The sequence below is a fragment of the Pogoniulus pusillus genome, chromosome 22 (genome assembly GCF_015220805.1).
Source record: "Pogoniulus pusillus isolate bPogPus1 chromosome 22, bPogPus1.pri, whole genome shotgun sequence".
Lineage (NCBI taxonomy): Eukaryota > Metazoa > Chordata > Aves > Piciformes > Lybiidae > Pogoniulus > Pogoniulus pusillus.
The window spans coordinates 638,872-662,452 of NC_087285.1; the positions used below are offsets into that span (position 1 = coordinate 638,872).

The window sequence follows — 23,581 nt, forward strand, 5'->3', positions numbered from 1 at the left end:
GCTACTTCTGTTGCCCCCAGCACAAGCAGCACATGGAAGTGTTGGAGCCAGTGCAGAGGAGGCCACCAAGATGCTGAGAGGGCTGCAGCAGCTCTGCTCTGAGCACAGGCTGAGAGAGTTGGGGCTGTGCAGCCTGGAGAGGAGAAGGCTTGGAGGAGACCTTGGAGTGGCCTTGCAGGGTCTGGAGGGGGCTCCAGGAGCGCTGGGAGGGACTATGGGCAAGGTCTGGGAATGAGAGGAGGAGGAGGAATGGGTTTGGACTGGCAGAGGGGAGATGGAAACTGGATGTGAGGAAGTTCTTTGCAGTGAGGGAGGTGAGAGACTGGCACAGGTTGCCCTGATCACATTCTGTGATTCTGTGCTCCACAACCTCCCTGGAGGTGTTCAAGGCCAGGCTGGATGAGGCCCGGAGTGACCTGTTCCAGTGGGAAGTGTCCCTGCCTGTGGCAGGGGGCTGGAACTGGATGAGCTTTGAGCTCCCCTCCAACCTAAGCCATTCTCTGATTCTATGGATCTCGAGTACCTCCAGGGATGGTGACTCCAGCACCTCTCTGGGATGAGGCTCCTTGCTCCTGAAGCTCCTGAAGCCTTTCCTTTTCTCCTTCTTGGAAGTAATCCTCACAGCAGGAGAGTGGCTGCCATACTGTGCCCCCCAACATGTGACAGCCTACAGCAAAGCTACAGCCACGAGACCCAGAGCCCAGAAATGTTGGCCATGGGATCCCTGCCCACACCACTGCCTTCCTTGGGTGAGCCCCAAGGCCGTGAGAGAGGGAAGGAGGAGTGCTGCAGGCACCCAGGTGCCACTGCAGGATGCTGGGGCCAGCCTGAGAGGTCCTGGAGAAGGAATCATTTGCTTTTGGGTTCTGCAAGGCTGCCCTGAAGGCCTGGTGTTGCATGGGAGCACTAGACTGTGTCTGGGATGAGGTTTAGTGGCCATGGTGGTGCTGGACTGGTGGTTGGACTGGATCATGAGCTCATAGCATCATAGAATGGCCTGGGTTGGGAGGCGCCTCCAGAGATCATTGAGTCCAACCCCCCTGCAAAGCAGCATCACCCAGGGCAGGTCCCACAGGAACACATCCAGGGGCTTCTGAAGATCTCCAGAGGAGAAGACTCCAGAACCTCTCTGGGCAGCCTGCTGCAGGGCTCCAGCACTCTCACACCAAAGAAGTCTCTCCTCATGCTGAGGTGGAATTTCCTGTGGTTGAGTTTGCACCATTGCCCCTTGTCCTGTCCCTGGGTGCCACAGAGCAGAGCCTGGCTGCAGCCTCCTGCCAGCCACCCTGCAGGGCTTGGGAGACGTTGATCAGATCCCCTCTCAGGCGCTGGGCACTGGGCACGGGGCAAGCTGTGCTGTGTCACAGCCATTTCAGCTGCCCTCAGCACTGCTTTTCTCCCCTTTGTTTATTTCTCCCTCACTTCTCCAGGCACAGGCTGGTTGAGGGCAGCATTTTCAGGGTCTGCTCTGGGGGTATCTTCTGCAGGAACTGAGCCCAGATGTGGATACTCTGCCTCAGAGTCCCTCTAAATTCACTTCGTTCCCTCGCAGCTTCGCTGCTGATGGTGCTCTCCAGTCAGGAGCCCCTGCTGCCTGCAGGGGGCTTTGCTTAAACACCACCCCCCCGGCCCGGGCTTGCTCTCCTCTGCGGCAGTGCTCCACGGGGTCTTTGCTTCTCTCTGTGTTCCAGCTCTGCCCTGCTGCCCCCCTCTGTAGTGGGAGATCCACAACTAACATGAGCTCCCCAGGTCAAAGCTACTGCCTCTGGGCTGGGTCAGTCCCAGGCACTGATATAGGCTGGGCAGTGCCAGGCTTGAGAGCAGCCCTGAAGAGAAGGCTTTGGGGGTGCTGGTGGAGGAGAACTTCATCCTGAGCCAGCAGTGTGCTCTGGCAGCCCAGAGAGCAACCAGAGCCTGGGCTGCAGCAGGAGCAGTGTGGGCACAGGGCCAGGGAGGGGATTCTGCCCCTCTGCAGCCTCTGCTGAGACCACACCTGCAGCACTGTGCCCAGCTCTGGAGCCCTGGGACTGGAAGGGTCTGGAGGTGCTGGAAGGTGTCCAGAGCAGGGCCAGGAGGATGAGCAGAGCTGGAGCTGCTCTGCTGTGAGCACAGGCTGAGAGAGTTGGGGGTGCTCAGTCTGGAGAGGAGAAGGCTTCCAGGAGACCTCATTGTGGCCTTGCAGTGTCTGGAGGAGGCTACAGGGAAGCTGGGGAGGGACTTCTTAGGGTCTTGGGTAGTGATAGGGCTGGGGGAGATGGATCCAACCTGGAGGAGGGCAGATTCAGATTGGGCAATAGGAAGAAGTTCTTCACTGTGAGGGTGGTGAGAGCCTGGCACAGGTTGCCCAGGGAGGTGGTGGAAGCCTCATCCCTGGAGGTGTTTCAGGCCAGGCTGGATGTGGCTGTGGGCAGCTTGCTCTAGTGTGAGGTGTCCCTGCCCATGGCAGGGGGTTGGGACTGGCTGATCCTTGGGGTCCCTTCCAGCCCTGACAGTTCTGTGACTCAAAGAAGGCACTGCCCTGGTGCACTGGGTGGAATGAGAGCAGATCTGATGTATTGGTCCTGCTGCCTTCTCCCCTGCACTCAGCAGCATCCCTGCACTGTTCCCATGCTCTGGCCTGGGAGCTGGGTTTCCTCTTCTCCCTTGTCTTCAGCTCACTTACAGCAGCCTCAGCTGTTCCCTAAGGACCACTGTGTCCCTCTCAGGCTCCTCATGAGCCTGGTGCTTCAACTCCCATCGAATCCAGGCTGGAAAAGACCTCCAAGATCATCAGGTCCAACCTTCTACCCAACCCCTCCATGACCTACCATGGCAAGGGCCTGCCTGTAGCTTGGGGCTGGGATCTCCCAGGGCAGCCCCTGCAGAAGACCTGCACCTTGCCATAGAAAAGTTCCTCCTGCTTTACAGCTCTGCTCTTCCTCTCAACAGCCTCTGAAGGCTCTGAAGGGTGCAGTAAGTGCCCAGTGCACATTAAAGCACAGCAGGGGTGTGGCTGGCTCCCCAGCCTGCATTTCCTCCTCCACTCTGCTGCATCCCTGCAGGGCAGCAGGCAAGAGCTCCCGCAGCCGGTGCTGGCACATGCTAATGCGGCAGCTAACAGCTGCAGGGCTGCTGCCTCAGCTGCTCTAACAGACCTCTCCCTGGCAGCCACTCCTCTGCCTGCCCTGTGCCCATGGCCCTCTGTGCCTGGCCATTCCTCCTTTCCTCTTCCTTCCCACCCCTCTCCCTTGCTCCTCCAAAGCCAAGCTGAGGAGAGCTTCCTGTTAAACGCCAGGGGCTGAAAGCTTCGAGGCTCGGTTTGGTCTGGGCGAAAACCGGGAAGAGGCTGAAGCTCTGCTGCACAGCATCAGGAGGGTCTGGCAGCTGGGACCTCCTCCCCTACCTTCCCACCAGGAAGTCCTTCCCAGTGGTTTGTGCTGCAGCCAGGTTCTGCCTTCTGTTTCCCTGGAGAGCCCAGGAAGCTGGCACACCGTTTCCTTCCTGCATCGTGCAACTCTTGCTCTGCAGAGCACCCCTCAGGCAGGGCACTGTGGGGCAGGTGGATGCTTATCCACTCTGCTGTGGTGCTGGGAAGGTTTGGAAGTGGCAGAGACTTTGTCTTCGTGGGCTCATCCTTCTCTCCTGTCTCTGCAAACCTCACAGTGTCTAGAGCCAAGCCCAGGCAGAGGAACCCTCTTAAGAAGACCTCAGAATCACAGAATCAACCAGGTTGGGGCTCTTGGGATCACCAAGCCCAACCACTGACCCTGCTCTGCAAAGCTCACCCCCAAGCACCACACCTAAAGGACCTTTAAACACCTCCAGGGGCAGTGACTCCACCACCTCCTGTGCCACTGCCTAACACTCCTGCTGTGAAAAATGTTTCCTGCTGTCCAGTCCAAACCTGCCCTGCAGCTTGAGGCCTCTCCCTCTTGTTCTGTCACTGATGATCTGTGAGGAGAGACCAGCAGCAACCTCTCCACAGCCTCCTTCCAGGGAGCTGCAGAGAGTAGTGAGGTCTCCCCCAGCCTCCTTTTTTTCAAGCCACAGCACTCTGCCAGCAGTTGCTGGCCACGAAGCCTCTCCTGAACAAACACTTTGCCCAAGCCTTCACCATGTTACTTTCTGGTGTTGTTCCAAATGCTGCTGCCTTGGGGAACCCTTGGCAGTTCCTGTCCCTTCTGCTAAGATGGACTTGCTGATCTTTTGAGGTCCCTTCCATCCCCTACCATTCTGTTACCAGTCATGGCTATTGTTTGTCACAGCCTTTCATCACCTGGCCACACCTTAGCTGTTTGTCTGTCCCTAAGGAAAGCCTCAGTTTCTTAACCACTTCCTCCTGATGGTCATCACAACCACGGAACGCATCACAGCTGGTGACAGGCATGGACCTGCAAGCCTTGCTTCCAGGGCACCATGGATCACAGGTCACAGCATGGAAGGGCTTGGAAGGAGCCTGAGGAGATCATAACAAGTTACCCATGGCACAGCAATATGCCCTGGTGGCCAAGAAGCCAATGGGATCTTTGGGGCATTCAGCAGAGTGTGCCCAGCACGTCAAGAGAGGTTCTTCTCCCCCTCTACTCTGCCCTGGTGAAGCCTCCTCTTGAGCACTGCATTCAGTTTGGGGCTCCCTAGTTGCAGAGGGACAGGGATCTGCAGAGGGTCCAAGGCAGGGCCATGAGGATGATGAGGGGAGTGGAGCACTGCCTGATGAGGAGAGGCTGCGGGCCTGGGGCTGCTTAGTCTGGGGAAGAGAAGACTGAGAGGGGATTGAATCAATGTTTACAACTATCTGAGGGCTGGGGGTCAGGAGGGGGGGACAGGCTCTGCTCACTGCTGCCTGGGACAGGACAAGCAGCAGTGGATTGAAGCTGCAGCACAGGAGGTTCCAGCTCAACACAAGGGGAAGCTTCTTGCCTGGAAGGGTCCCAGAGCCCTAGCACAGGCTGCCCAGAGAGGCTGTGGAGTCTCCTTCTCTGGAGCCTTTCCAGCCCTGTCTGGATGTGCTCCTGCGTGCCCTGAGCTGGATTGTGTGGCCCTGCTCTGGCAGGGGGGTTGGACTGGATGATGTCCTTGGGTCCCTTCCAACCCCTAATGTCCTGTGAGCTGTGATCATCCAGTCCAACCCCTCTGTCAAAGCAGGGGCACCCAGGGCAGTGCACACAGGAATGTGTCCAGACAGGTCTCCAGAGATGCAGACTCCAGCACCTCTCTGGGCAGCCTGCTCCTGGGCTCCAGCACCCTTCAACTACAGAAGTTCCTCCTCATGTCCAGATGGAACTTGTGATGGTCAAGTTTGTATCCACTGCCCCTTGCCCTGTCCCTGGGCACCACTGAACAAAGCCTGGCCCCATCCTGCTGCCACTCACCCTTTGAGCATTGCTCAGCACTGATGAGATCACTCTCAGGCTGCTCCTCCCCAAGCCAAGCAGCCCCAACTCTCCTCACAGGATGTTAGAGGTTGGAAGAGACCCAAGGAGCTCATCCAGTCCAACCCCCCTGCCAGAGCAGGACAATCCTATCTAACACAGATCACAGAGGAACACATCCAGACAGGCCTGGAAAGGCTCCAGGGAAGGAGACTCCACAACCTCTCTGGGCAGCCTGTGCCAGGGCTCTGGGACCCTTCCAGGCAAGAAGTTCCCCCTTGTGTTGAGGCAGAACCTCTTTTGCTGCAACTTACACCCATTGCTGCTTGTCCTATCCCAGGCAGCAATGAGCAGAGCCTGTCCCCCTGCTCCTGGCAGCCCTCAGATACTTATGGATTTTTATCCAATCCCCTCTCAGTCTTCTCTTCTCCAGACTCTCAGCCCCAGGGCACTCAGCCTCTCCTCATCAGGCAGTGCCCTCCACTCCCCTCATCATCCTCATGGCCCTCCCTTGGACCCTCTCCAGCAGATCCCTGTCCCTCTGCACCTGGGGAGCACAAAACTGAAGGCTGTGCTCAAATGAGGTCTCAGCAGGGCAGAGCAGAGGGGCAGGAGAACCTCCCCTGATCTGCTGGGCACACTCTGCTCAATGCCCCCCAGGACCCCATTGGCCTCTTGGCCCCCAGGGCACACTGCTGTGCCAGGGCTGCTCTCCCCCAGCACTCACAGCTCCCTCTCCTTGGGGCTGCTCTCCAGCAGTCACCTCCCAGCCTGGACTGCAGCAGTTTACTCTTCCTCCCCAGGTGCAGGACTCTGCACTTGTCCTTGTTGAGCCTCAGCTGGTTCCTCTGTGCCCAGCTCTGTGCCCAGGGCTCTCTGGATGGCCTCACAGCCTGCAGCTGTCTCAGCCAAGCCTCCCAGCTTGGTGTCAGCAGCAAACTTGCTGAGCAGACTCTGTCTGTCTGTCTGTGCCCTCATCAGTGGCACTGATGAAGCTGTTGACCAGGACTGGCCCAGCACTGATCCCTGGGGGACACCACTGGTCACAGCTCTCCAGCTGGGCCTGGCACCATTGATCACCACCCTCTGAGCTCTATCTTGCAACCAGTTCCTAACCCACCTCACTGCCTGCTCTCCCCTCCCACACTGCCTCAGCTGGCTCACTAAAATGTCATGGGAGACAGTTGCAGTCCCCTAGATAAGAACATCTCTCCCCAGGTAAGAACATCTCTCCCCAGGTAAGAACATCTCTCCCCAGGTAAGAACATCACTCCCCAGGTAAGAACATCACTCCCCAGGTAAGAACATCACTCTTCTACCTGCCGTAGCAATCCTGCCCTCCCTTTTAACAATTCCAAACACCTCCTACAAACAGAATGAGCTCTGCCAGTTCAGCAGGATGATTACTGCTGTAGCCCTCCATGGCAAAGGAACCTCAAAGCCTCTGCCCCAGCAGCAGCTGGCTTCAAGCCTTCTCCTAGTTCTATCCAAGTGGTCAAGAAGATCTTCAGTAAATTTCTTTTCTGTTCAGCAGGAGAAGAAAATCTTGCCCTGGAAGTCTGTTCTGTTCCAAACATAAATCCCTTCAATAGAATGGTCCCAGATGTCCTAGAAGTCACAGAATGGGTTGGGCTGGAAGGGACCTTAAGGACACCTCCCACCAGCTCAGGTTGCTCAAGGCCTCATCCAGCCTGGCCTTGAACAGCTCCAGGGAGGTTGTGGAGCACAGAATCATAGAATGTGATCTTTCATCACATTGGGTGATTCTGTGCTCCACAACCTCCCTGGGCAACCTGTGCCAGTGTCTCTCCACCCTCACTGCCAACAATTTCTTCCTCCTCTCCAGTCTCAGTCTGCCCTGTCCCAGCTCCCAGCCGTACAAGACAAGAGGCTGAGATGTAAGAAGTGACTCGAAGGCCACACTCAGAGCACTGGAGGTCTGGGCTCTTCTGCATGCTGCAGCTTCTGTCAGCTGCAGGAGTGACAAGGGAGTGAAGACAGCCTTTGGCCAAGAGCAGCCCACGGTGCAGATTCCAAGTGGCTGCTTGTTGCCATGTGCCATGGGATCTGGCAGAGGAGGATCTGTGAGGGGTGTGCAGCGAGCTCTGAGTCACAGCTCCCTGCTGCCCCGGGGATCTTCCTGCCCTTCTTATATAATGCAGTGTTTGTTTACTCTCCCTGCTCTGGAGATCACCCTGCAGGAGACAGGAACATCTCCCCACGGCGAGGGCTGCTCCAGCAGGGTGGGTTCCCGCACAGCTTGTGCTGCCAGGCAGTTCAGAGCTAGCTCAGTGGCTGTGCTGCTGGGTGATGAGCAGGTGGTTGGCAGCCCTGCCTGGCTCACGGTAGCAGTCAAGGGGGCTCCTCTGGAGCCCCCAGCACAGGAAGGACATGGGCCTGATGGAGAAGGTCCAGAGGAGACTATGAAAATGATCAGGAGGCTGAAGCAGCTCTGCTATGGGGACAGACTGTGGGAGCTGGGGCTGTTCAGCCTGGAAAGAAGACTCCAGGGAGACCTTAGAGCAGCTTCCAGTGCCTGAAGGAGGCTATGAGAAGGCTGCAGAGGGACTGTTTGCAAAGCCCTGCAGGGTTCTGGGCAGGGCAAATGGCTTCAAACTAAAGCAGAGAAGATTGAGATTGGATGTGAGGAACAAGTTTTGGATCAAGAGGCTGCTGAAACATTGCAACAGGTTGCCCAGGGAGGTGACAGAGGCCTCAGCCTTGGAGATATTCCAGGTGAGGGTGGATAGGCCTCTGGGCAACTTGCTGTAGTGGAGGATGTCCCTGCCGAGTCCAGGGGGTTGCAGCTCCCTTCCAACCCAGAGCATTCTGTGGTTCTATCCAGGCTCCCTGAATGTTCCCACAGAAAATCCTCTGAGTACCCAAGTGTCTTGAAAAGCAGAGAGCTGAAGGGTGCAGCAGGCAGGGAAGTTCTCCTCCCATGAGCAGTTAGGATTTACACTTGTGTGCAGCAGAGGTGCCTGCAGGATGAACACAGGAAGTGTCCCATGGCAGGCCACAGAGAGACACAGCTCAGCAAGGTCTTGAAGGAGAAGACAAACTTTAAGCATGGTCCCTGCCAGGCTCAGTGCAATTGCTCATGAGCAGATCTATGTCCCTAGAGTGAAAACCACTACTGAGGCCCACAGCATCCTCCAGTCCTGTGTACTGGGCTCTGGAGGAGCTCTGTAGATGTCCATGCATGCATTAGGGCATGGATTAACCTCTGCTTGCATCTATGGCCTCCTGCTTAGGACAGCTGTGTGCTTTGCAGACAGCATGGAGCAGCAGAGGGGGCAGCCACCAGTTACCTTCTGTAAGTACAGGACAGTCCCTTTAAGCACAGCATAAAATTTCTTCCAACCTCTTCTTCCTCTGGGAGCTGAAACAGGAAGAACATTTCATCATACAGCCTGCCCTTGCCTCTCACCTTCCTGGCCCAACCAACCCTTCTCCTGTCCACCACCAACATGCTCTGATGCCCAGACCTGATGAAGCCTCCAGGCTCCTGCTTGTCTGCAGGGACACAGCTTTGAGAGGTGCAGCCTTCCCACAGGAGGTCATGACCAGAGATGAGCTGGCATGGGGGCACAGGTGTAGGAAGCCTCTGCTCCTCCAAAGCCAGGGTCACATTCCTCTGCTTGAGGAGCAGAGACATTCCCTGAGCTCCTCTGCTTCAGGTAAGTTAAGCAGGCATAGCCTGGATAAGGCTCCTTCTGCTCCACCAAGAAGGGAGCGCTGACGGACCTGGAGACCTTGCTGGAAGCTGGAGAGGATGGGACACGAGGTCAGCCATGTCCATCAGCTCAGAACAGGTCTTCCTCCAGGCATGGGCTATAAAGAAAGTGCTGGAAGCAAGGGTGACCCTTGGTGGTCTTCTCTATGGCAGGCTCTTAGTGGTCTGTGGTGAGCAGGCCAATTGCATCAATTAGCAGAGGGAGATATCCAAGGCTGAATTAACCTCTGCTCATCAGCAGCTCCCAAATACATTTTCCTTTGCCTTTCTTGTAATCCCAAATTCTGGAAGCAGGGCCAAGAGGCAACCTCCTGCCCAGCCAGCACACAGCAGCTCTTTCTAGCACATGGCAGGACATGGACAGGGACAAACCTTTGAAGACTGAACTGTCCCCAAGGTCAGGGCTGTGGTGGAGAACTGCTGTGGAAGCAGCCCCAGAGTGCGAGATTCAGGATCATGCCCAGGAGCAGGCTGGGAAACCAGGTCTGTCTGGGTGGGACAGGGACTGAAAGGGTCCTTGGCAGTAGGAAGACTGAGGACCCCTGAACGCATTCAGGCTACAGACACCTTGGCCCCCTCCTTTCCCCACGTCTTGGCGCTCACGGAGCTGGGAGCCTCCCTCGTGTTCCCTGGGATGCAGGAAGCCCAAGGAGGAGCGCAGGGAGGAGCAGGGTGGGGCAAGGCTGCCCCTGCACACCTACTTCTCTTGCCATCCATGTCGGCGTGGGTCTTGCGCGTCAGGACGCCGTGCTTGTAGGTGACAGCGTTCAGCGCCTGCGGGATGTCCAGGAAGGGGTTGCTGCTGTCCACGATCCTGGTCACCTTCTTGGCACTGGCTCCAAATTTGTCGTCTACCAGCTCTGAGAGCGACTTCCTCAGCTCGTCCTCATCGCTTGGAAACAAAGCCAGGGGAGAGAGTGAGTGGAGGCCAGCTGGGCTGAGCCACACAGAGCCCTGCCTGCTGTGCCCCCGGAGCCCCAGCTGGGCTGAGCCACACAGAGCCCTGCCTGCTGTGCCCCCGGAGCCCCAGCTGGGCTGAGCCACACAGAGCCCTGCCTGCTGTGCCTCTGGAGCCCCAGCTGGGCTGAGCCACGCAGAGCCCTGCCTGCTGTGCCCCCGGAGCCCCAGCTGGGCTGAGCCACGCAGAGCCCTGCCTGCTGTGCCCCCGGAGCCCCAGCTGGGCTGAGCCACGCAGAGCCCTGCCTGCTGTGCCCCCGGAGCCCCAGCTGGGCTGAGCCACGCAGAGCCCTGCCTGCTGTGCCCCCGGAGCCCCAGCTGGGCTGAGCCACGCAGAGCCCTGCCTGCTGTGCCCCCGGAGCCCCAGCTGGGCTGAGCCACGCAGAGCCCTGCCTGCTGTGCCCCCGGAGCCCCAGCTGGGCTGAGCCACGCAGAGCCCTGCCTGCTGTGCCCCCGGAGCCCCAGCTGGGCTGAGCCACGCAGAGCCCTGCCTGCTGTGCCCCCGGAGCCCCAGCTGGGCTGAGCCACGCAGAGCCCTGCCTGCTGTGCCCCCGGAGCCCCAGCTGGGCTGAGCCACGCAGAGCCCTGCCTGCTGTGCCCCCGGAGCCCCAGCTGGGCTGAGCCACGCAGAGCCCTGCCTGCTGTGCCCCCGGAGCCCCAGCAGAGACAGCCACAGAGGAGCACAGGATGTGGAGTCACTCCAAACAGGCAAGAGAGTGGGTGCTTGCCTGAGCACCAGGGATCTGCAGACAGGCTGCTGCTGAGGAGCACAAGTGCTTCACAAGAGTCTCCAGTTCCGTGCCCTAAGGGCACAGATATCACCTGGGGCTTCTCAGCCTTTGAGAGGCAGCCTCTGCCTCTGCGTGCTGAAGAAGCATGAGGAATGCTCTCTGCTCCTCCGAGGAACAAGAGCTCCACAGACCTTAGGGAGATCACAGAATCACAGACGGTTTATGTTGGAAGGGAGCTCAAAGCTCAGCCAGTTCCAACTCCCCGCCACAGGCAGGGACACCTCCCGCTAGAACAGGTCGCTCAAGGCCTCATCCAGCCTGGCCTTGAACACCTCTAGGGAAATCACAACCCTTGGAACCAGCTCCCCATCCATGTCCTCAGGGCTGGCCAGCAGAGAGCAAGGAATGCTGCGACTTCCATAAAACCATAGTCACAGCATGGCTTGGGCTGGAAGGGACCTTAAAGAGCATCCAGTGCCAAACCCCTGCCATGAGCACACTGCCCACCAGCCCAGGCTGCTCATGGCCTCGTCCAGCCTGGCCTTGAACACCTCCAGGCAGGGAGCACCCACTGGGCAACCTGTTCTGGGGTCTCACCACCACCCTCACTCTCAAGAATTTCTTCCTCACATCCAGTTTAAATCTCCCCTCTTCCAGCTCAAGGCCATTCCCTCTAATCCTAAAAGCAGCTTCTCTTCACTGATCTGCTGATGGGCCCTGGGTCAGCAAGGGCTGAGCATCTTATGGAACTGTCCACTGACTCTTCCCGTTTGGAGCAAAGCCTATTCTGGCATGTGGAAACCAGAACTTGCCTGGCAAGTGGCATTTCCAGTGTTCTTGGCTCCAGAGGGAGAGCAAAGAGGGGATTTCTGCTGTGTGACAGATGCTGATGTCTAAACGGTGTGAGTGGGCACCTTTAGTTGCAGATTAGTCTAGGATCAAACCTCAGAGACAAGTCCCTGTGACCCCTATCTGGGGTGTCAGCAGTAAAATTCCACACTTCCCCGGCTGCAGCAAGCACATGGCCAAAGCATCAGGCACCTCTGGCAGGAGAGGGACATTTCCTCGGCACCCACAGGAGCCCTGGGGCTTGGGCAAAGCCCACTGTGCCTAGGTGGGGAGTTAGTGGGGCTCAGTTCTCTGAGCTCCTGCTCGCTGCCAGGACAGTGCCTGCACGTTGCTCCGGCTGCTTGGGCTTTGTGACCAGCGGCACTCCATGGCCCTGCACAGGCAAGGACAGACGGCAGAGGCAAGCAGGGAGGAGAAGGTCTCGCCTGTGCAAGGTGCACGCCGTGCCACGTCTCTGAGGGACCCCATCCCCTGGAGCACCTGTGCCACAGCAGCTGTCCATCCGCAGCCAAGCAGCACACCCCGCAGCAAGGCAGGGGCCAGGCTGCAGGAGGGGTGCACGGACACGAGCATGGCGGGTAGAGGAGGGCAGCAGCAGGGCTGGATGCTGCTGACTGTGCCTGCGGTGGGCCCCGGGGCTCCGCCAAGCCGCGCATGTGGCAGGGTGCGGGCAGGCGTTATGTAAGCGCTGCCCGCAGCGGACAGATCCGCGCTGCCCTGCTCCGCTTACGGGACGCGGCGCTGCAGAGCGCCCTCTGCTGGCCGCCGCCCGCGGCCGCTCCGCACCTGCCGCGCAAGAGCGGTTCGGAAGCGAAGCGGCTGCGACGTGACCCGCCAAGACACCTCTGCCCTTCCGGGGCCACCAGCTGGCTGTGTCCCTCCCGAGGGAGACACCGACGCGCAGGGAGCTCTGCTGGCAGCGGGGCAAGGCTAGCAGTGGAGGCTCCTGCCCTGCGAAGCCTGGCATAGGTAGGTGAGAGAGGATGAACCATCTCCAGACAATGCTCCAGCCAGGGCAGCATGAGGGAAAGAGCAGGGGATGGAGCTCATGTGCCACAAGGGAGGGAGAGGGAGGGGGTTAGGGATGGGGAGAGGGAGGGTAAGAGGGAGAGGCAGAGGGAGGGGGAGAGGAGAGGGAGGGGAAGAGGAGGAGGGAGAGGAGAAAGTGGTGGGGAAGTGCTGGGGCTGGGGAGCACAGTATCCCCTTTGCTGCTGCTGTGCAGAGCAGAGCAAGGGTAAAAGGGCTGGAAGGGCTGAGGAAGGCGCTGCATGAGCCTGTCACAGAGGCCACCATGTCAGCCGTTCCCAGACCAGTTTCAGGGTAACAAGTTCTCATCTGGAGGAGGATACAGAATGCATCTCATCGACTTTGTGGCTGATGTGAAAATGGGAAGCACAGGGCCGCTGCTCAGAGGCACAGGAGCTTCACCTCATGTAGCTTCCCTGCAGAAGGGTCAGCTGGGGCTGACTGATTGGAGAGCAGCTCTGCAAACAAAAACAAGGGCCCTTGGGAACCCTGGTGAGAAGCAGGAGGAAGAGGAGGCAGCCAGTGTGTCCTGGCAGAAACAGACCAGCATAATTCTGAGCTGGGTAACAGCGGCACAGTGAGGAGGCTGAGGGAAGTGATCCTCCATCTCCTCCTCTGCTCCACACTCAGCACATCAGGTCCTGATACAGCAAACAACATCAGGCCTCCAGCACAGGGAAGGCATCATTAAGGTGGACACAGTTGAGCAAAGGCCACCAAGATGCTCACGCATTGGAGGAACTCTAATGTAAAAACCGACTCCAGGAACTGGACCTGTTCAACCTGGAGCAGGTTTGGGAGACCTCGAGGCAGGCTCCAACATGTGTGAGGAGGTATCGAGGGGGTAAAAGCAGCTTTCACTCCGGTGCATGGCAGGGGGACAAGAGGCAGTAGGCATGTCAAAATAAGAGAGGTTTCAAATGGGTGAGAAAAAAATGTCACTCTCAGAACAGAGCATTGGCTCATGGACCCAGAGGGGCTGCAGACCCAGCAGGGCTCATGGACACAGAGGGGCTGTGGACTCTCTATCCGAGGAGAGTCAGGATCAGACTGGGCAAACCCTGAGCACCCTGGCCTGAACTCAGTTTTGGCCATACTGGGAGAGTGAAGCCACACTGCAGATCTCCCAAGGTCCCTTCCAACATATCTGATCCTAATGCCAGAAGAAACTGTATGGGAGAGCTGGAAAGTCAGAGTGATAGAAGTGATCCCAGATCTTGAGCTCCTTGTGCCAAGAACTCTGATGCACCTGGAGAGGGACCAGCCTAAACCAAGAGGGAATTCCCTTCCTTCAGGCCACACCGGTGGAGCCTCTGCCCACAACGGCCACCAACCTCCCTGTGCTTCTGTGCCCCACCCTGCCTACGGGAGGTGCTTACAGGCTGGGCAGGAAACATCCTGGGAGCTGCTGGGGCTAACACAAGGCTCAGCTGTCAGTTACTTTGGAAGGCCTCTGGAAGCTCTCTGAAATGCTTAACAGCTACTTACATGGCCCACTCCAGCTTCTCGTTCTTGATGGAGTTATACAGGGTCTGCAAGAGGAAGGTGGTGTTAGCTCATGGCAGACCTGTCTGGGTTCTGGACTCTTCCTCGGAGGCTGACCTGGGGCACGAGGAAAGCAGCAGGACTGGGCTGGGAAAGCAGAATGTGAAGGTGGCCCTGATCATCCTGAGGGGTGGGGGTAGGTTGGTATCTGCTGGGAGGTGAGGGTGTCACCTGCAGCAGGATGTGGCACACATGAAAGTGGCACTGGGCAGGCTGCTGGCCCTGCAGCAGGTGCGGACAGCAATGGCAGTGCTAAGCCATGGGAGAGGAGCAAATCCCTGCTGGAGCTGTGTAGCCACTGTGCCCTGGCCCTGAACTCCTCATGCCAGAGCGGTGCATGGAAGAGAAAGCAGAGGCAAGCATGGGTGCCAGGCAGTCAGCGCCGAGGGGCATCTCGCTCTGGGCACTGCCTGGTGCCTCACGGAGCTACCGTGGGGGCAGGGACTCCTGATGTGCTCCGAGGGCAGTCGTGCCACCATAAGGGCTAAAACACCCCCAGGGACCAGGTCTCTGGTGGGTTACAGCTCTTCTGAGGAAGCAGTTGTGTGCTACAGGCTCACAGGACCTGTGGGGTGGAGATGCTGACATGGGGGCTGGGAGCATCCCAGCAGGGCAAGGCAGTTCCTTGGTGCCCTCCTTACCTTCAGCAAGTCCTTGGCAAAGTCCTTCCCATCGTTCAGCCCATCCAGGTTTGCTATGAACTGCTGGCAGGACATCTTCTTGCCAATATTCTGGAAGGCAAAGCAGCAGCTCACTGAGCCTCTGGAGAGCCCTGACTGGAAGCAGAGGGTCTGTCAAGGAACAGTTTCTGTGTGGGGGTGAACCCTGAGCTTGCTCCAGTCTGAAAGGTCTGCTCAGATTTTCTGTTGGGCTCTGCTTCATTTGCTGCTGCCACCACCCAAACATGTCAAAGTAGCCTTTCTTCTGATGGTGGACAGAAACCACCTAAAAATCACCTCTCCAGCTCCTGCTCCAAACCTGCTGAGTCATCTCACCTCTGCTGCCCAGGTTGGTTCTGGTACAGGCTCTGTGTCAAGACAAGCCCTCAGACAGGAGCTGTGTGAGCTGTGTGTGAGCTCTGTGTGAGCTGTGTGTGAGGTGTGTGAGCTGTGAGCTGTGTGTGAGCTCAGGAGCTCTGTGAGCTGTGTGTGAGCTATATGTGAGCTCAGAGGCTGCATGAGCTCTGTGTGAGCTCAGGAGCTGTGTGAGCTGTGTGTGAGCTCTGTGTGAGCTCAGGAGCTGTGTGAGCTGTGTGTGAGCTGTGTGTGAGCTCTGTGTGAGCTCAGGAGCTGTGTGAGCTGTGTGAGCTCTGTGTGAGCTGTGTGTGAGGTGTGTGAGCTGTGAGCTGTGTGTGAACTATATGTGAGCTCAGAGGCTGCATGAGCTCTGTGTGAGCTCAGGAGCTGTGTGAGCTGTGTGTGAGCTCTGTGTGAGCTCAGGAGCTCTGTGTGAGCTGTGTGTGAGCTGTGTGTGAGCTGTGAGCTGTGTGTGAGCTGTGTGTGAGCTGTGTGTGAGTTGTGTGTGAGCTCAGAGGCTGCATGAGCTCTGTGTGAGCTCAGGAGCTGTGTGTGAGCTGTGTGTGAGCTGTGTGTGAGCTGTGAGCTGTGTGTGAGCTGTGTGTGAGCTGTGTGTGAGTTGTGTGTGAGCTCAGAGGCTGCATGAGCTCTGTGTGAGCTCAGGAGCTGTGTGTGAGCTGTGTGTGAGCTCAGGAGCTGTGTGAGCTCTGTGTGAGCTCAGGAGCTCTGTGTGAGCTGCCTCTCCAATGGACAGGCACAGGGGTGTGGAGGAGTCAGTGAGAGCTGGAGATGCAGAGAGGGCTCTGATGCCAGAAAGCAAAGCTCTGTGTCTCCAGTCCGTATCACACTGCAGCCTGCGCACCTCAGAGGGAAGTCCCCAAGGCCAGATGCCACCACATGGAATGGACAGCATGGAGCTGCAGTGGCTGCCTTCCTCCACAGCAGGCCAGAGAATGCTTTTGGCTGGAAAAGCCCTCTGAGACCATTGGTCCAACCCTTACCCCAGCACTGCCAGGGCACCACCAAATCATGGCCCGCAGCACTACATCTACACAGCCTTCAAACCACTCCACCATCACCCTGGGCAGCTGGTTCTAGGGCGTGACAACCCTTTGGGGGAACAAGTCATTCCTCCTGTCCCACCTAAGCCCTCCCTGGCACCACTCGAGGCCATTTCCTCTTGTCCCATCTCTTGTTCCTCGGGACACCACCACCTTCATCTTCAGGGAAATGTATCTGCCCATCTCAAAGCTCAGTGTCCAGGTCCTGTGTCCCCTGCTGAACTGGGACCTTCACTGTCTCTTCACTCCTGGCCACTCACACGGGTTTTGCTTCAGCAGCAGCAGAAGGCAGCCAGGCTGCTTCCTAGCCACACACAGCTGCTCCTCCTGACAGGCCCCCCTGGCAGGAAGGAATTCCTTCCCACCTCTGCTTGCTCCAGGCCATGCACCAGCAGAGAGAGAGACCATGCACCAGAGAGCACCAGCAGTGAGCTAACACCATGCTGAGCTTGGCTGGGGAGTGAGGAGTGAACAAACAGGGCAGAAGGGATGGGTAGCTGGGTGGGAATGGATGGACAGAGGCGGGTGGGTGCAGATGGTGCATGAGACTGGAGAGTGGCAGAGACAAGGAGCATGGCAGCAGCTGCAGGGCACAGCAGTAAATGAGGAAGGGTAAGACTGGTGTGAGGGTGGCTAGAGAGGGACAGGGCTTCTCCTGCCACCCACTGAACTCTCCTGTCTGCAGTTGGGTTCCTGCCTCCTCTAGGCCTCAGCCATCTGCTGCTGAGCTGACTCACCCCAGATGGTCACAGGTGCCCTCCTGAGGGGTCCAAGATGGCTCTAGCCACCAGCCAGCTCCAGAAGACTGGGCTGTAGTCTGGTGCTCCTGGGCTGTTGCCCATCTCAGTGTTAGGAGGCTGGGAAGGGAGTGTGGGGATAGGTGTGCAGTGTGCAAAGCAGGCTGATGTGACAGCCCCAGCAGCAGCAGCAGGGTCCTGGGGGCAGGCTGGGAGGGGTGGCTCTTGGAGGTCTCTCCTCAGCATTCCTCTGGCAGGTGTTAAGCCACCTGAGCCTTGGGGCCGGAGGCCTCGGGCAGCAAACACCTCGGCTGCAGCGGTGAGCGGAGGGCACCCTGTGAGCTGCCCAGCACCATGCCCCCAGCAGCCCCTGCTTTCACTCACACTTTTTGGACCTCTCCCAAATACTCCACGAGGAAAAAAAGACCACAACCAGGTTTGTGCTTCAGCCTGAGGAGAGGGTCATTGGTCTAACCGCACTGAGGGCTGTTGTCTAGGCTGCAGAAAAGGATCACTCATCTGCAGGGAACAGACCTGCCAGTTCTAAGCACCAGCACCTCCTCAGCGACTCCTGGTCCATGCAAAGCTGCTGTGGGCAGGCTGGTCTCAGTCTGCAGCTGTTGCCAGCAGCAGATCACACCTCAGAGCTCTTCTCCCAGTGCTGCTAGCACAGCAGCATTGCTAGCACCAAAGCATAAGCTCGGCTTAAGGAGAGTATCGCAGGGGCTTGAGGTTGGTAGTGCTGGACCAGTGGGGTTAGGAGCTGCCTGGCATCCCACTGCAAGCTTGGCTCAGTGCTTCTCCCCCAGGGCTGGTTGAGGCCCTGGAGACATTCAATGTGAGGCCCTACAGGGCTCTGGGCAACCTGCTCTAGTGGAGGATGTCCCTGCTGAGTGCAGAGGGGCTGGGCTGGATGACCTGAGGGGAACCCTCCCAACCCAGACCATTCTAGGACTCCATCCAGACTCCCTGGATTTTCCCACAGAATATCCTCTGAGCACCCATGATGACCTTTGGAGGCCCTTTCCAACCCAGCTCATCTCTGGTCCACGGTTTCAGAGCAAACACTACAGCTTAGGACCATAGAATCACAGAGTGTCAGGGGCTGGGAGGGACCACAGAGCAGGTCACAGAGGAACACACCCAGGCAGGTCTGGAACCTCTGCAGAAAGGAGGACTTCACAGCCCCCCCAGGCAGCCTGTTCCAGTGCTCTGTCACCCTCACAGGGCAGAAACTCCTTCTCCTGTTTAGATGAACCCTCCTATGCCTCCGCTTGCCACACCACAGCCTGGCTGCAGCAGCTGGGCTGTGCTGGAGCACCAAGGCACTGCTGGAGTGCTGGAGATGCAGAGGTGTGGCTTTGCCACTGTCCTCCCAGCAGCTCGGAACGCAGAAGGGCAACGCTGACGGCTGCGAAGGAGACATCCCAAAGCTTTGCCTGCACGGGGCAGAGATGGAGCAGAGGAGCTCTTAGCTATGAGATCTCTCAGAGATCAAACAGCACCAGCAGAGCTGGTGGAAACGACCTGACTCATGCCACAGCAGCTCCAGGTGCTTCTGGGACACATCTCACTCTAAAGAGCCAACTGAAGAGCTTGGAAGCAGGGGCTGGGTGCACCTGGGACAGAAAATCAGCAGAGCTCAGGCAGCATTCCAGAGTGCCTGGGTGCAAATCTCATCTAGAGCCAGTCTCAATCAGCCTGGACTCAGTAGCTGTGGTGGCCACTGCTAGCCCAATCCAGACACAGCCCCTCCCCAGGCATAGCAACCACCCCCCCCCCTCAGCACAGCAGTTCCCACTCCCTGGCAATGCAGAGGGAAAGTGAAACACACACAATGCTTGGAGAGGAAATCAGAAGTGGTCTGCAAGGACGTGGCAGCAGCTGCAACAAAAGGCTGAGAGACCAACTCACAGCACCCCAAGGCCCCTGCAGCTCACACCAGAATTTCATCTGATGCTGCTAATGGGCTGCTGGCCACTGAAGGACACAACACTTAGGAATCTGGACAAAGATCCTGGGGGTTTGGAGGGGTTGGGGTTGTGGGAGGGCTTTGGCCTTTGTTCTGTGGGTTTTTTAACACAGAATAAAACAACTCAAAGAAGTCAGACGTCAGTGCTTGAAAACAAAACACCAGAATGACTGCACTTACCACCTGGCAAAAGGTTAAAGAGCAGAAAGAGAGGTTCCAGGAGCACAGGGGAGGAAAGAAAGAAAAAAAAAGACAAAGGAGGAGAAGAAGCAATTAACATTACACACGTGGCAAAAGAAAGAGAAGACATCAAAGAAGCTCAGGCACCTCTACAGCTGCTCAGAGCAAAGCTGCTGGTCCTTTGCCCAGGCAGAATGAGATCCTTTTTTCCTCCCAGCTTCCCAGCAGGCTGAGGGCTTTGGGTTTCTTTTTGCTTCTCAGCAATTTCTGTCTTCCCAGACACCTAATGTGGATTGCAACTGAAACTGAGCAGAGTCAGATGGCTTTGGAGTGAGGCTGCAGTTTGCCCTCTGCCACAGTGCTGCTTCTGCTGCCTTGGTGATAACCTTTCCCCAGCTGCAGGCACTCTGCTGAGGGAGCTGAGAGCCTCTCAGGAGCCCCACTGCCTGCACAGACACTTCACCCAGACAGAGCACTGCCACAGGGGTGGGAAGCCCAATCCCAGCAGTGGCCAGCTCGGGCTGGGCATGGCCACCTACCCCCAAAGGATGAGGCCGTGGCAGCTGTGGCCAGCTTGGTGCAGGCCACGGTGCACATCTGGAGAGAATGCTCCTGCAGACAGCAATAGTTCCCTTCCCTGGCTGCTGTGCTCAGACCTTGCTGCTGCCCTGAAGGCAGTGTGTGTGCTGTGGTGACGGAGAGGGGCCCCCAGGTGGGCTGGCAGCGTGGCACTTTGCCATCATGCTGTGTCCTCTTGCCACTGACACGGGAGAAAGCTCCTCACAAACCAGCATGCAAACCCAGAGCTAGGTTCTGGCAGTACTCCCCCAGGGACAGGCTAGCGGAGGGGAAGGCAGGGCAAGGCTCTGCAGCTGGACAGCAAATGGTGACCTGCTGGAGGCAGAAGAGGTCTCTGCAGCTTGGAAAGCAGAGGCTGTGGGGCAGCAAAGGGGGTGGGGTCCACAGGCTGCTCTAACAAGCTCCACGCGGGGGCTGGGCAGCCTGCAGCTCCAGGCCCGAGCTCTCAGAGGGGCTGTGAAGAGGCACTTCAGTGACCCAAGGCAAGGAGCCTCTGTACCCTTGGAAAGGGCACAGCTCCCGAGGCTCACAGCCATGCTCTGCACCTGCACCATGAGGCTAGAGAGCAGAGAGCTGATCTGGTTCAGTGCTGCCTGCAGCCTTCCTCAGCACAGAGCAGGGCACGAAGTCCACGCACAGTCCCCGAGGTGCCATGGCAGAGGTCTCCAAGGGGACACAATGCTCCTGTGCTGTCCCCTATGCCCATCTCATTTCTGTAGTTCCTTTTTCTCCCCCTCTATTGTACTCTCTGCATTCTGACTGATCCTTGGGGAACAAATCCAACCAGCTCCACCTGAAAGAGCCTCTTAAAGGTGGTGAGAAATCAGCCTCTGCTGTTCTCCAACCCCACCTTTGGGCACTGAGCTTTGCCTGCCCTGCTCTTTGTCCAGAGCCTTCTCCAATACGAAGCTCTCCAGTGGCTCTCTTAAGTCTCAGGGGGAAAAAACAAGTGGGAAATACTTCATGGTTTGGAAAGGGAAGATAAATCCAGCCCTGTCTGAAGCCACCAACTCCCCTGCAGCAAGTTCTGCAGTGAGGGGGCCTCAGGTACCCATACCTCAAGAAATACCACGACTGGTGCTGCTGTTTGCCAGCCTCACAGAGGCTGAAGCCCTCCCCGAGAGCGCTGCAAGCAGTGCCAAAGCCCTCCCTTGGGAAGAAAGCTGCACAGCTGTGCTGGGTGAGACCTGCTGCCAGCAGGAGCCATGGCTGCGGCTCGAGTGTGCAGTGGTGCTGCCAGGGCTGTCCCCAGGTCTGGGCCGGGCACCTACAGTGCCCTCCCTGCCAACCAATCTGCGTTGTCCAGCGACAGAGCCTGTGCAGGGGCAGCCCTGCCCTCTGAGAAGCGAGCAGGGGCGAAGGGCCCTGCAGGCAGTACTTACGTGGCCATGGAGGTCTGTGTTGAGGAGCATCAGGGCACAGGTGAGCGTGTGAATCCCATCTGGAACACAACAGACACCTGCTCACTGCCCTGCACACTCCTGCTGCTTGCTCTCCTGGCAGCGCAGTAAGGAGCCAAAGCTCCACCCGGAGACCTGAGAGGTTGTCTGAGTCCTTCTGGGCGAGGGAGCTTTGGCAAAACAAAGTCTGCAGGACCACAGATTGCATCGGGTTGGAAAGGAGCCTCAAAGGGCAGCATCTGCAGCCCCCCGCAGGCAGCAGCAACATCTCCAGCCAGAGAGGCTGCTCAGGGCTGCAGCAAGCTTCACCTTGAGCGCATCCAGGGATGGGGACTCCACCACCTCTCTGGGCAGCCTGTGCCAGTGTTCCACCAGTCTCACCGTGCAGAGTTCCCTCCTGATGTCCAACCTAGCTCTGCCCTGCTCCAGTTTCAGATCATTGTCCTCACCCTATCCCCACAGGCCCTTCTGAACAGTCCCTCCCCAGCTCTCCTGCAGCCCTTTCAGGCACTGGAAGGCTGCTCTGAGGTCTCCCTGGAGCCTTCTCCTCTCTAGGCTGAACAGCCCCAACTATCACAGCCTGTCCCCATGGCAGAGGTTCTCCAGCCCTCTGAGCATCCTGGTGGCCTCCTGTGAAGCTGCTGCAGCAGGTCTGTGTCATTCAAAGACATCCTCTTTTCCTCTGAACCTCACATCCTTCTGAAGCAAGCAGCAGGGCCTTGGCTCTGCAGCAGTTTTGTTGGTGGCTTCCTCAAGACCAGGTTTGTGCTGCACCTTCCTCCATGACCATTCTGTGCCAGTGCCACTGTAGAATGTTTCAGAGAGCCTGGCACACTGAGCTGGTTTGCTCAAGCTGACCACAGGCTCCTCAGGGCTTAGTCCTGAGGTCTTCATCTGTCATTCTGGGGCACCCTGTAAGCTCTGGAGCTGCTCATCAAACACCATCACACAAACAGTGGACAATGTGTGGCCCATGGGACACCAATGTGCCCTGGTGGCCAAGAAGGCCAAGGGCATCCTGGGGTGCATTAGGACTAGGCCAGTAGATCACAGAAGGTTCTTTTCTCCCTCTGCTGAGCCCTGGTGAGACCACATCTAGAATATTCACAGGCTCATAGATGTCAGAAGTTGAAAGGGACCCAAATTACTTATCCAGTCCAACCCCCCTGCCAGAGCAGGGCCACACAATCCAGCTCAGGTCACACAGGAGCACATCCAGACAGGGCTGGAAAGGCTCTAGGGAAGGAGACTCCACAGCCTCTCTGGGCAGCCTGTGCCAGGGCTCTGGGACCCTTACAGGAAAGTTGCCCCTTGTGTTGAGCTGGAACCTCCTGTGCTGCAGCTTCCATCCATTGCTGCTTGTCCTGTCCCAGGCAGCAGTGAGCAGAGCCTGTCCCCCCCTCCTGACCCCCAGCCCTCAGAGAGTTACAGACATTGATTCAATCCCCTCTCAGTCTTCTCTTCTCCAGACTAAGCAGCCCCAGGGCCCTCAGCCTCTCCTCATCAGGCAGTGCTCCACTCCCCTCATCATCCTCATAGCCCTTCCTTGGACCCTCTCCAGCAGATCCCTGTCCCTCTGCAACTGGGGAGCCCAGACCTGATGGTTGGTAGAGGTGCCCATGCTTATAGCCTCTCTAGATGCCAGCCTGATGCTCTGATGTCACTGTAGAGAGCAGAAGAAGCGCAGCAGTGCACAGATAGGACTGAGCAGGTGAAGTGCACTGCTGCTGAATTAACTTCTTGACAGACAGGAGCCTTGTCCAGTTCTGGGGTCCCAGTTCAAGAGGGCAGGGAACTACTTCAGAGTGTCCAACAGAAGCTGCTGAAGGGACTGAAGATCTGCATGATGGGGAAAGGCAGAGAGCCCTGGGGCTGTGCAGCCTGGAGAAGAGCAGCCTGAGAGGACATCTTTGTAATGTCTCTACGTACCTGAGGGCTGAGGGCCAGGCTCTTGCCAGTGGTGCCCTGTGGTAGGACAAGGGGCAACAGGGACAAGCTGGAACCCAGCAAGTTCCACCTGAGCAGGAGGAGAAACTTGTTTGGTGTGAGGCTGCTGGAGCCTGGAGCAGGCTGCCCAGAGAGGCTGTGAAGTCTTTCAAGCCCCACTGCATGTGCTGCTGGGTGCTGCTGCTCTGGCAGGGGTTGGCCTGGAGGGTCTCTGGAGGTGTCTCCCAACCCCCTCCACTCTACAGTTCTATGAATGGTTGTGGCATTTTTGCCTCTCTGACTTATCAGAACTCAGAGGAACTTTTCCTTCCCCTCCAGCGCCCTCTGCTCTGCCAGGCTCGCTGCTGGCTGCCTGCTCCTCAGACCCATGCTGTGTCCTCAAGCAGAGCCGAGGCTAAAAGCTCTGTCTGCATTCACCACCTCACACAGGCAGCTGCCCTCTGGCATATCAGATGCTGCCTGAAGCAGCTCCCAGCAGCGGGCAGCAGGAGGA

At 57.8% G+C, this 23,581-nt stretch overlaps 1 protein-coding gene across 3 annotated transcripts in view; it reads right to left on the minus strand.

Annotated features, from left to right (window-relative positions):
• Positions 1-23,581, minus strand: part of PSD2 (pleckstrin and Sec7 domain containing 2) — a 119,447-nt gene that overhangs the window by 10,966 nt on the left and 84,900 nt on the right. For 2 of the 3 annotated variants that reach the window (XM_064161369.1, XM_064161370.1), the window contains 5 exons: positions 21,124-21,182; positions 14,838-14,927; positions 14,140-14,183; positions 9,789-9,979; positions 8,663-8,733 (listed from right to left, as the gene is read on the minus strand). In XM_064161369.1, coding sequence (XP_064017439.1) covers positions 8,663-8,733; positions 9,789-9,979; positions 14,140-14,183; positions 14,838-14,927; positions 21,124-21,182 — 455 coding nt within the window. Of the gene's footprint in view, positions 1-8,662; positions 8,734-9,788; positions 9,980-14,139; positions 14,184-14,837; positions 14,929-21,121; positions 21,183-23,581 lie in introns of all 3 variants that reach the window. The other variant, XM_064161367.1, reaches the window with a different exon arrangement.